The sequence below is a fragment of the Microtus oregoni genome, unplaced genomic scaffold (genome assembly GCF_018167655.1).
Source record: "Microtus oregoni isolate MIOR12 unplaced genomic scaffold, Mior012 000006F_ref0000085, whole genome shotgun sequence".
Lineage (NCBI taxonomy): Eukaryota > Metazoa > Chordata > Mammalia > Rodentia > Cricetidae > Microtus > Microtus oregoni.
In genome coordinates, this window is record NW_024543065.1 from 56,235,168 (window position 1) to 56,247,864 (window position 12,697).

General features: G+C 50.0%; 1 protein-coding gene across 1 annotated transcript; it reads right to left on the reverse strand.

The window, feature by feature from the left end:
• Positions 1-939: 939 nt before the first annotated feature.
• Positions 940-8,962, reverse strand: Timm50 (translocase of inner mitochondrial membrane 50). Its single transcript, XM_041653984.1, has 11 exons — positions 8,811-8,962; positions 7,842-7,992; positions 7,140-7,171; positions 6,921-6,942; positions 4,133-4,191; positions 3,920-4,039; positions 3,543-3,647; positions 3,363-3,461; positions 2,624-2,780; positions 2,214-2,320; positions 940-1,559 (listed from the first exon to the last, which is right to left on the reverse strand). The coding sequence occupies exons 1-11, from the start codon at positions 8,916-8,918 to the stop codon at positions 1,458-1,460; spliced, it is 1,062 nt and encodes a 353-aa protein (XP_041509918.1). The 5' UTR covers positions 8,919-8,962; the 3' UTR covers positions 940-1,457.
• Between the last annotated feature and the right edge of the window lie 3,735 nt (positions 8,963-12,697).

Here is a 12,697-nt window from a genome sequence, read left to right on the forward strand (position 1 = left end):
TGCACCCATAGCTGGAACTCATGACTACACACCACACAGCTATGCTGTTTAAAGCAGAAGCCAGTGGACTCACATGCTTATTAAAATGAAGAGGCTCGGGGGGGGCGCTCACTGTAGAGTGCTTGCTTAGCATGGAGTGGACTGGGTATGGTGGTGCACAGCTGTAATCTTGGCACTCACGTCGAGGGAAGATCGGGAGTTCAAGGTCATCCCTGGCTACATAGCCACTCCAAAACCACAGATGACCCTGTATTAAAGCAACAAGCCAAAATCCCACAAAAGAAAACAAAAAACATGGGCTGGAGAGGGGGTTCGAAAGTTAAGAGCACTGGCTGCTCTTCCAGGGGACCTGAGTTCAATTCCCAGCAACTACACGGTGGCTCACAACCATCTGTAATGAGATCTGGCGCCCTCTTCTGGCCTGCAGGCATGCATGCAGGCAGAATGCTGTATACATAATAAATAAGTAAATCTTAAAAAAAATAAATAAAAAAGAAAGAAAAACAAAACCACAACAGCTCAGAAGGGAAAAAGAACTTGCCACTCAGTACTGACTGGAGTTCCATCTCCAAGACTCACACGGTAGAAGAGATTCCCAGGTTGTCTTCTTGTACACAGAGACACACGCACGATCTGGGTTAGGATAGGGCTCACTAGCTGAGTCCCTGCTTGGCAGGTATCAGGCTGTACATTCCAGCTCTGGTACCACTGAGATAATAAAAATAAAACTAGAGAAATCTAATAAGCGTTTTTTGTTTTGTTCTAGCAGGGAACAGTGGCACATGCCTCCGGTCCCAGTTATTCAGGACAACTGTTTAAGCTATGTAATAAGAACCAGCCTCCAAAAGAAGAAAAATGGGAGGGGGCATAATGGTGAACACCTTTAATCCCAGCACCTGGAAGCAGAGGCAGGCAGATCTCTGAGATCAATGCCAGCCAGGTCTAAACGGTGAGACCTCATATTCAAAACAAAGAAAAAGAAAAAAAAAAAAAGTGATCCTGCTTTCTAGCTTCTATGACCTGTGGATGATCAAGAAGCTCCGGGACCATCTTCCCAAGGAGCCACTGGCAGCAGCTAAGGCAAGCGGCCGTTTCTGGTTCTCCAGAGCCACACTTCTCTTTATTTCCATAGCACACAAGGACTCCAGAGCCAGAGAGATGCTTTCTTTGCAGCTCATACAGTGAATGGGAAGACATGGTGCGACAGAAATTCAGGCCTTCAGCTTCTCTGGCTGGCACGAGCCCTGAATCACAAGGCACTCACTCTGCCTGATGGTGGTGGTCACTGTGGATGATGACCCGAGTCCCGGACCTCACCCCAACGCCCCATCTGGACTCTCTGGACACAGGCATTGTGGCATCTGGGATGCGCTTTATTGGACATGTGGCTGTCCAAGCCTTGCTCTGTGAGGACCGGAGCCTGGGGCCCAGACACCAAGTCTGAGGAGGCCTAGCAGTCAAGGCTGCTTGGATCGAGGCCACAGGCGGCTGGTGAGTGAGCCAAAGAAGAGGCTCTGCTTGTTGGATTTGGAGAGCTCGGCCAGGCGCTGCTGCTCCTCCTGGGGTTGGGGGACAGAAAAAGACAGGAGTCAGCATCGACACAGAAGCCTGCCTTCCTTTAGACTTGGGCCCAGTATAGAACACTAGCCCACACGGGAGGATCTGGACCCTGGCAAGAGCAACTCCAAGCCCCAGGGGTGCAGGACTAGCATGCAAAAGGTACTCTTCTATCCCTAGCACAGTGAAAAACAATTGAAAAGTCAAACGCTACCAGCCAACACTGTCAGATGTGGTGAAACTACACCTGTAAACCCAGCATTCAGAAGACTGAGGCAGGAGGACTGAGAGTTTAAGGCCAGCCTGACTATAATGAGATAGTGTCTCAAAACCAAAGCCAATGAAACACTTTCCCCAGACTCTGAAGCCACGCATGCACACATCCCTGTGAACTAGCTCTAAACCACAGTCCACCACGAAAGGCCATGGAGGACTTATCTCAAGCGCCGACTATTTCCTGTCTCCTGCTTCTGGCCCAGGCTGTAAAACCATTAGAACAGCCCTGCAAGACAAGCTGTGTGAGCCCCGGGTCAGAGGCTGAGGCCAGCCAAGACAGTGCTCAAGTTCACACAGACATCCAGCGGACGGGCAGATGCTCCAGGGCACCCCCTCTTTTGGGGGGTCTCAAAAGTGACCAGTGGGGATTGGAGACTAACCTGCTCGAGCCGGCTCTGCCGTTGTTTGAATGCCTCCAGCGGGTCATCCTCTAGGGCATAGTGCTCCAGTACAGTCCGGACGTCCTCCACTTGGTTCAGTGCTATGGCTGTAGGCACAACAGGTAAAGGGGTGCTGGTTAGTCAGGCTCAGCACGACCCAGAGTGAGAGGGTCAGCATGCCCTAGAATGCTGTCCACACTGTCCCATGCGCTGAGAGGGCTGCTCCAAACATGCCCAAATAGCCCAAGAGGAATGTCTGGGTATTCCAGAAAGGTCCAGAAGACTCCAGGATACTCATAGGTCTCCTCTACTCATAGCTCGGTTTGACACTAAGGACAAGCCAGAAGCAAGCGTCTGCCATTGTCTGCACAGTCAAGGGCTCTGGATAGGACACCAGGGGTCAGTCTCACTCTTGAGGAAGGCAGATAAGTCCAGCAGGACCCGGTCATCAGAATTGCCATCCCAGGGCCTCAGGGCGACACCGTTGAAGGGTTGTAGTCGGAAGGCCTCCTTCTTGCAGTCTACGACTACTACTCGGGCTGGGTCGCGATTCAGACAGGAGATGTCCTGGAAGTAGGTGTGACAGGTCAGGGTCACCAGGGCCCTCCTCCTGCCGACCGCAGAGGGACAGACACAGCACCATACACTTTGGGGTTGGCGTTGCTTGTAAGTCTCCTGAATACAGGCTCCAGTAGGTGACCTCGGGCTTCTGGGAAACTGGGGAGCTGGTCACCTGAACACCTAAGCCAGGGGTCTGGAGAGAACATGGGTTCTGGTGGGTTCAATGTCTCCCCAAGTCTGTGACAGGCTACAACTAGACCAAATACAACCCAGGAATTACAGAGAGGCCCTTGTCAAAGTCTGAGTTCTACCATGCAATAACACAAACCCTTGAGTCACTGACACAGAAGAGAACCTAACAATACACAGTTACTAGGGGCCTGGTCAGCATGTTTAGATGCATGGCTGGCGGAAGGAAGGAATTCTGGGACAGTCCCGAGCACAGCCTCTTAGAAGCCATTTACAGCTCCAAAAACACCCAAGCTGGAGGCAAGCACTGACATCAGAAGGGGCAAGGCCCCCATTCTCTCAGCAGTATAATCACCCCCAGATCCATCCCAGAGGCCCGCTGTGACCCCCACATGGCACCTTTACATGGTGTCCTTCCATGTATCTGGTGGCGTCCCGGAACAGCCGGTAGGAGATGAAGCCGTGGGGGTCCACACTATCAATGAGTGGAAATGCAGTCTGCAAGGACGGAGGGAAGGTGAGGCTGGATCCCAGGCCCCTGCGTCTCACCCACCTGTCACTTCCGGCTCAGAGCCTCACCATGCCAGTCTCTGACGTGAAGATGACGATTTCATACAGAGGGGCAAGCTGCTGGAACAAGGTCTCGATGCCTGGACGCTTCTTAAACCTCCAGCCGGTGGCCAACTAGACAGTGAGGGTGGGGAGCATTGAGACCCAGCCTGAGGGCCCCTAAGCAGGTTTCTCTTTGCTCCTGGGCCTGTGGGAGCATTGTAGCTGGGCCTCACTCACATGGCACATCTACTCTGAGCCAGGGCAGACTCATCTTTGACAACCTAGAGCAGGTACCAAAGGACGCAAAGGCAGCAGAGGAAATACAGCAGAGTGAGGCTGACCCCTACCACTCCCAACCCAGCCCTCCAAGAGGAACCCGACCCACTGTCTTCCACAGGACACACCGACCACTCCGGATGCAGGAGGACGCCGGTGAGCTCCAGGACCAGTGTATAGGGTGGCTGGTAGTAGGGTTCCCGCAGAGGGTCTGGGAGAAGGCAGGGGCTGGTAGGCTCAATGATCATCTGCAGAAAAGGATGGGCCACTCACATTCAGAAACAGAGCTGGGCACGGGAGCATGGGGGCTGAGCCCAGCACACATACCACCCCCCACTCACCTGTCTGTAATCTTTGAAATATTTGTATGTCCGGCGCAACTGCTGAACCAGAATCGGATCTAGAATACCAGGCACAAAGGGATTCCAAAGTAAGCCACTGCTCCACCCCCCAAACAGGTCAGTTTATTTATTACTTCTTTATTTGCAGAACAAACATAGATTTCTTAAGGAAAAGTAGGAAAGAACTCCCAAGAGGGAGAAGGATTTTAAGGGAAGAATATGTAATTTTACTGTTCGAGATAAGCTTCACGTGGCCCAGGTTTGTCTTGAACTCCCAATCCCCCTGCCTCTACTTCCCCAGTACCAAGATTACTGGCCTGCATCAGCAAGCCCAGCTCTAAGCACACTTACAGTCTACTAGACCTGAATAAGTCTGCACACACACACACACGCTTTGTCTAATGTAGAAGATAACGTATTTCCCCTGCCCAGCTTTACTGTGAATACTTCTATCTCCACAGCACGCCAGGTATAAAACAGAATGTCTACCTATCAGCCCACTTAAAGAACACAAAGCCGGGGCTGGAGAGATGGCTCAGAGGTTAAGAGCATTGCCTGCTCTTCCAAAGGTCCTGAGTTCAATTCCCAGCAACCACATGGTGGCTCACAACCATCTGTAATGGGATCTGGTGCCCTCTTCTGGCCTGCAGCATACACACAGATAGAGTATTGTATACATAATAAATAAATATTTAAAAAAAAAAAAAAAGAACACAAAGCCCTCCTGCGCAGACACTTGGTTTCTGTTGTTTTAGAAGACGCTGAAATTCTTGTTTTTAACATCTGTGTGCACATTGTTTGAGTTTAAAAGAGAGCTTCTTGCCTTTGTCTCCCAAGTGCTAGGATTTAAAGTTTCATGGAGATATTTTGGGTTGTTTTGTTTTCTGAGACAGGGTTCCCTGTGTAGCCCTGGCTATCCTGGAACTCACTCTGTAGACCAGGCTGGCCTTGAACTCAAGAGATCCACCTGCCTCTGCCTCCTGAATGTTGGGGTTAAAGGCCTGTGGCACCACTGCCCAGCCATGAGATATTTTTAACGGTCATAATCTAGTGTCTATGAGCGGGTGGCCCAGAACACTGTTAACACATCCCACAATGCACTGGACAGACTGGAACCAAGAACTACTTGGTCTGAAGTGTGAACAGGGCTGGGTTGCAGTAGCACAGGCCTGTATTCCCACTACTTGGAAGGTTAAGGCAGGAGAATTTACAAGTTCAGGGGCAGCCAGGATTACACAGTGAGCCTGAAGTCAGAATAGGCAATTTGCAAGACCCTGTTGATCTGGCATGTCCTTCTATATATGTGTTGGTTTTATTGGTTGATGAATAAAGCTATTTCAGCCAGTAGCTTAGCAGAGTAAAGCCAGGCAGGAAATCCAAACAGAGACAAAGAGAGAGTAGGTGGAGCTGAGGAGACAGAATATTACTGGTAAGACACAGCCTCTTGGCGATCCATAGATTAATAGAAATGAGTTAATTTAAGATGAAATCATGTGTTAGGAACACGCCTGAGACATTGGCCAAACAGTATTGTAATTAACATAGTTTCTGTGTGATTACTCGGGTCTGGGTGGCTGGGAAACACGAGTGCAGTCTCTGTTTACACCCTGTCCTACAAAAAAAAAAAAAGGAAGGGGTGCGTGTCAATGTTATCAGGCTGGAGAGCTGGCCCAGCAGTTGGGAGTCGGCACTGCTCTTGCAGCGCATTCGAACTGGAACCCTGGCACATCAGGAGGACGACAAACAGCTCCAAGGGCTCCAAAACTCCTATCTAGCCTTGGAGGATACTCACATGCCCCCACAGACACACATATATACACATAATTTAAAAATAAAACCATGCTGGGTGGTGGTGGCGTACACCTTTAATCCTAGCACTCAGGAGGCAGAGGCAGGAGGGTATCTGTGAATTTGAGGTCACCCTGGTCTACAGAGTGGGTTCCAGGACAGCCAGGGCTACACAGAGAACCCCTGTCTTGAAAAAAAACAAAAAATAAAATAAAATAAAACCATGCTGGGGATGCAGATGAGTGGGAGAGCCCTTACCTAGCACCAGTCTTCCAACCCCAGAACCCACTGCTCTAATACAAACCATCAGCGTCAAAACAGGCAAGGTGAACACTTGGCCAAATGAACATATGACTGCAGTGTAATGCCCTAATGTGGCGTTTCTAATTTAGCTCTCTCTGAGCTTGCCTCTTAAAAGTCTCAGTGTTGAAGAAGCCAGTATAAACCAGTGAACACAGGTCAACCTCCCATGTCTACCTGTACAATTTAAATAACTTGCTTAAACCAATGGGGAGTAGGGGACGGTGGGGTACAACTTTAATCCTAGCACCTGAGAGGCAGAGACAAGGGATCTCTGAGTTCGAGGCCAGCCTGGCCTACAGAGTAAGTTCAGGACAGCCAGGACTACACAGAGAAACCCTGTCTCAAAACCAAATAAATAAGAAAACAAAACAAGCATGGGTTGAATATAGGTATTTTAAAAAAACAAAAAAGAGTCTGTCATAAGAGGTCAGGGGCTGCCTGCAGATGCTCAGATCTAAGGCCCAGGAAGCCTTGTGTCTGGGAGGGAGCGCTGGGGCTCCCTGCCCCCATCTGTTCCTGACCATCTGCTCCAGGGCTGAGGGGCTTTTGTTATGTCCCTCCCCCAAGCCATCTAATTGTTGCACCTCCGTGGAAGGAGGAGGGGTTGGGGTGCAGAATACGGGAACAGCACTCTAAACAAACGAAACAAGAACAAAGACGGACACCAGGGAATTCGAGTTTGTGTTTACTCACTCACCATTGTCGAATTCATCAGGAATCTGGGAGAGAAAAAGAAAGGTTTGAAATGACAGAGGTAGGACCTCAGTACATCCACTCAAGGGGGTCCAGGCTGAGTAGGCAAAGGTCCCAGGGAGGGAGAGAGAGGCTCACTTCAGACTAAAAGGAGCCTAAACCAACCATAAGCAGCCCACCCGCTAGAACAGACTCTAGATCACTGGGTCTTATTCCAACTCACCTTAGTACCATTTTCATCCACAGGGTTGTTTCCTGCAAGGAAGAGACGGTTGAGAGAAACTGGACTCTAGCCAGCTGGGTCTGGAGGTGTAGGAGAATGAGGCTTTGGACTCCCCACTCAGAGAGAATACTGCTAGAGGCACAGCTCCTGGCTCAAGGGAGGAAGAGGCTGGAGGGCAGGAGTCCAAGATATTTGAGAGAAAGTGGGTTAGCCGGGCATGCTGGCGCATACCTTTAATCCCAGCACCTGGGAGGCAGAGGCAGGCGGATCTCTGTGACTTTGAGGCCAGCCTGGGCTACAGAGTAAGTTCCCAGGGCTGTTAGACAGAGAAACCCTGTCTTGAAAAATAAAATAAAATTAAAAAAAAAAAAAAGGAAATAAAGAAAGAAAAGAAAAAGGGAGAGAATGTTGTGTGAGGCTGAGACGCAAGGGAAGGTTAAGTTTTTGCTGCAAAAGGAGAGACAGAGACATAGCTAGCTTCAGGCACTGGGACAGCCCTATTGTCCCACAGTCCCTTAGTTCCTGAATTCAGGTACAGGAACCAACTAGAGGACAGAACTTTAGGTACAAGGGGTAGAAGGGAACTTGTTGAGTTTCAAGGTCAGTATTGAAGTTGATAGGGGATGAACATAGTTTGAGGAAAGAAGGGGAGGTTTCACAGTAGAAATCTGGGGGTCACCAAGCCAGTGGTATGTCTCTCACCAAAAATATAGACGATGCTGACAGTCCCACCGGCCCCAAGCAAACCAGCAAGCCAGAGAGCAACTTTTTTGGCATAGCTGGGACCTTCTGAGCCAGGCTGATGCTGTGGCCCCTGGGCCTTCGAGCCTCCACGGCCGGCGATCTCAGCAACCTGAGTGGAGGGGGAGGAGGCGAGGTCAGCTAGGAGAGAAACTGCAGGATACTCTGACCTCTAATTTGGTCCAAGTAGACTCAAGATCAAGGGCCAGAACACCCACAGAGCCCCAGAAAATTATGTCCCTGGACGAATAAGTTGAAAGGTTAGTCCCCTCAGAGGGTCAAAACAAAACTGTTCAGAGGATCACAGGGGTTCAAGAGATGACAGACCGGATTGCCCAAGCTGGAGCCAGGAAGAATAGGGCAAGGAGAATAAGGGATGGTGGGAAGAGCAAAACTACGGGGTCAGAGGGCACACGAGAGACAGTTAAGACATTCGGACACCAGGGCCCGAGATGGAGGGGTAGGCAAGGGAAGAAAACAGGGGCGAGGCTTACGGAACGGCGAGTGATGATGGACCTAGAGGTCAGAATGGCTAGGTCGAAACGGAAGGCAAGCTGGCTCCCTCCAGGCTCCCTCGCTCCCCACCACCGATGCGAACGAAATGTCCCAAAGGCCAGCCTGGGACCCTGGCGCCTGGGCCCCTCCCCCGTGGAGGATCACCTGAGTGTTCACTGACACCAGGAATAGGTGACCTCGCCCAGCACCCACGTGGCTAAGACATGGGCTGCAGAGGATGCACTTGGGACCACCACACTCCGGCCCCGGGGGAGCAAGTGTGGTCCACACGAGAGGCACGGGAGCACCCCAAATCGCGGGCTCCGTCCCATTCAGCACCCTAAGGCGCGGTACTTTAGACTCGCCGGGGTGCGACCATACGCCCAAAACTTAGGGAGGAGCCCCGAAACGGGCGCCGATCCCGGTGCCGCTCACCTGCTCTGGGGTGCGGGGAGGCGGCGTCGCCAGCCGCGTGCACAGTCCCCGCGCGCCGACCCGGAGCCCGCTCCGCAAGCGCGAGAACAGCGCAGCCGAGGCCGCCATCTTGCGCTGACGCTGAGCGGCCCCGCCCACTTGCTCGCTCTCTCCCGCCCCTGGCAGGAACTGCGACCAATGGGATCGCTGAGATAAGGCGTGTGGACGGGAATCCGAGAGGGACACAAAGGTGTGTGCGGAGTTCCTTAGGTGCGCTCTTGGCTGCTGCGCTTCACACTGTCCCCGAGCGCACTAAATTGGAATCCAGTCACCTGGCACCACGCCCCCTGGCGCCTTAAGGACGGCCACCATCCAGTCTCGGAAATAGGAGTTCGCCTCTCGTCGTCAGAGATGGACCGAGGCTCAAAAAGCGAGGTGAATAGGCAGCCCTCACTTTTTTTCACGTGGATCAGAACCTGGACCGGAGTTTGTTCTCTCGCGTCCTCCGATCCCTTTTGACTCCTGCCACCATGAGTTTCTAAAAAGGACTGGAGATCCTACCACTCATTCGGATTCATTCACCCAGAGGAACAGTGCATGCTGACTGGTCGAGGCTTCATAAGAATCAGTGAATTTGAGGTACAGGAAGTCGCAATGAGTGTTCCCCAAGACGTTTTTAAAAAGCCAGATTTTTTTGCCGGGTGGTGGTGGCGCACACCTTTAATCCCAGCACTCGGGAGGCAGAGGCAGGCGGATCTCTGTGAGTTCGAGACCAGCCTGGTCTACAAGAGCTAGTTCCAGGACAGGCTCCAAAACCACAGAGAAACCCTGTCTCGAAAAACCAAAAGAAAAAAGCCAGATTTTTACACTTAAACTTAAAACAAAACAAAACCACAACAACATACTAAGATAGTAAAAAAATACAAAGGCAGGCAAAGGAAAGGTACACAGAATTCAGAGAAATGGTTATTTGTGGGGTGGGAAGAAATGGATTAAGTTCTGCTAAATTACACGTGTGTTTGATTGTGTGTGCTCTTGTGCCACAGGGCGCCGAGATTGCTTCTCTTCTTCCATCCATCATGTGGTTCTGGGAAATCAAACTTGGGTCATTTGGTTCATTTGAACTCAGGCTGTCTCCCTCATGGTTGACTTGGAGGAAATGTCTTCAAAGTCAGTGCTTAGGACACTGCCTTGACCTGGTGAGTTCTTGTTGGCCTTACATACTGTAACTGGGTGGAGAGGGCATAGGTCTTCATTATATATCTTAATTATTTATTTATTTGTTTTTCGAGACAGGGTTTTTCTGTGGCTTTGGAGCCTGTCCTGGAACTAGCTCTGTAGACCAGGCTGGTCTCGAACTCACAGAGATCCGCCTGCCTCTGCCTCCCGAGTGCTGGGATTAAAGGCGTGCGCCACCATCGCCCGGCTAATTTTTTATTTTTTTAAGAATACATCAATATCTTAATTTTTTAAATGTAGTTTTATTTTGAAGCAGGGTCTGTATAGTCCTCGCTGGCCTGGACTAGACTGGCTAGAGTTCCTAGAGATCCACCTGTCTCTTACTCCCTTAGTGCTGGGATTAAAGATGTATGGGCCACCTGCCTAGTTGGGGTGGTCAGATAGCTTGCAGGAATCTCTTCTTCCATTGTAGGAGTTCAAGTGCCTTTACCCACAGACAAATCTCACCAGCTGTTTTTCTGTTTTTGTTTGTTTTTTTGAGACAGGGTTTCGTGTAGCTCAGGCTGGGGATTGAGGCATGTGCTACCATATATCCTGACCAAATGGCATGTCTTTAATACCTGAAAATTTTTTTAAAGTTGTTTATTATGTATAGTGTTCTGTCTGCATGTATGCCTGCACTCCAGAAGAGGGCACCAGATCTCATTACAGATGGTTGTGAACCGTTATGGTTGTGAACCTTTATGTGGTTGCTGGAAACTGAACTCAGGACCTCTAGAGGAACAGCCAGAGTGCTCTTAACCTTATCTCTCCAGCTCCCTGAAATACTTTATAATATGGTTCACAAAAGTCTTTGTGAGCCGGGCAGTGATGGCGCACGCCTTTAATCCCAGCACTAGGGAGGCAGAAGCAGGCGGGTCTCTGTGAGTTCAAGGCCAGCCTAGTCTACAAGAGCTAATTCTAGGACAGGCTCCAAAGCTACAGAGAAACCCTGTCTCAATAACTTGGGCCTATCAAATATTGGAAAGAGTAAGGTACAAAGTCTAATTCTGTTAGGGTGCTCATTCCGGTCCCTAAGTTATCAGAGTTGCGGGAGCAATCCTGAGCTCACTGCTTTCAGCATTCAAGATAAGACTGGAGAGCTGGAGACAGCTCAGTAGAGTGCAGGCAGCACAAGAGGAAGGAAGAGTCCCTGGGGAACAAAGTTGATCTTCACTTAGCCAGCCCCAGGATGTAATTTATCAGTCATATGGCAAGCTGTCTTAAGGCAATCACAAAACTCTGGATAATGTGAATTACATATCCAGTGTAAGTTAGTATTGTTTCATCTCTTCAATTAGACTCCTGGCTGTCCTTCAATTGCTTCTGGCACTTGAGGGCTGTACACTGGATACAAATTACAATAGTAGGCCCACCTTCCATCTCCGGACTCCACCAAGTTTTACTAAGGTACTTCCTGGGGACCAGTCTGGCATTCTCTGTCTCCTAACCAGGTGTTGTATCTTAAGTTTATTTACTTAAGGAGAGGATACCGCAGCATGCCTGTGGAGGTCAGAGGACAACCTGTAGGAGTCAGTTCTCTCCTTTCCTCTTGGATTCTCAAGATTGAACTCAGAGCCACAGCCGCGTGGTGGTGGCGTATGCAGGAGGCAGAGGTAGGCAGATCTCTGTGAGTTCGAGGTCAGCCTGGCCTACAAGAGCTATTTCCAGGACAGCCAGGGCTACACAGAGAAACCTTGCTCAAGAAAAATAAATGGGAAAAAAAAAGATTGAACTCAATTCAAGCCACCATACTTGGTGGCAAAGTATTTTTCCCATCTGAGCCATCTGGCTGTCTCTGGGTGTACTATCTTGACTGTCGTTGGTGGCTGTTCTGGCTGAGGCAACCCATCATCAGAGTACTTGGCAACCACAGGCTCCAGCAGCCAAGAAAGATTCTTTTCTCTTGCATTTCACAGGGCTGCACCATAGGTCGAATAAGTTTTGTTTTTGTTTTTGTTTTTTTCGAGACAGGGTTTCTCTGTGGCTTTGGAGCCTGTCCTGGAACTAGCTCTGTAGACCAGGCTGGTCTCGAACTCACAGAGATCCGCCTGCCTCTGCCTCCCGAGTGCTGGGATTAAAGGCGTGCGCCACCACCACCAGGCAGGTCGAATAAGTTTTGCGCAGTCCAAACTCCATTCTTAAAATTGGGTTAATTTTTATATCAGGGGTTAAACCCATAGTGTCACACCTACTGTGTAAGCACTCTTCACGAAGCTATGTCCCAGCTGAGTCATTCTGAGTCCTGTGGTCTCCACCCCACACCCAGGGTCTCACTATGTTGCTCTGACTGTCCTGAAACTCACTATGTAGACCAGGATGGCCTCGAAATCACAGAGACTTGCCTCCTGAGTTCTGGGATCAAAGATGTGCACCACCTTGCCCTGCTCTTTTCCTTTTTTTTTTTAAGACAGGGTTTCTGTGTAGCTTTGGAATTGTCTTGGAATTCACTCTGTAGACCAGGCTGGCCTCAGATTCAGAGATCTGCCTCCTAAGTGCTAGGATTAAGGGAATGAGCCACCACCATGCGGCTCTTTTACTTTTTGAGATAGAGGTCCGTTCCCCCTACCAAAGCAGTGGTTCTCAACCTTCCTAATGCTGAAACCTTTAATATATTTCCTCATGTTGTGGTGATCCCCCAGCCATAAAATTATTTTCAGTGCTACTTCGTAACTGTACTTTTGATGGTT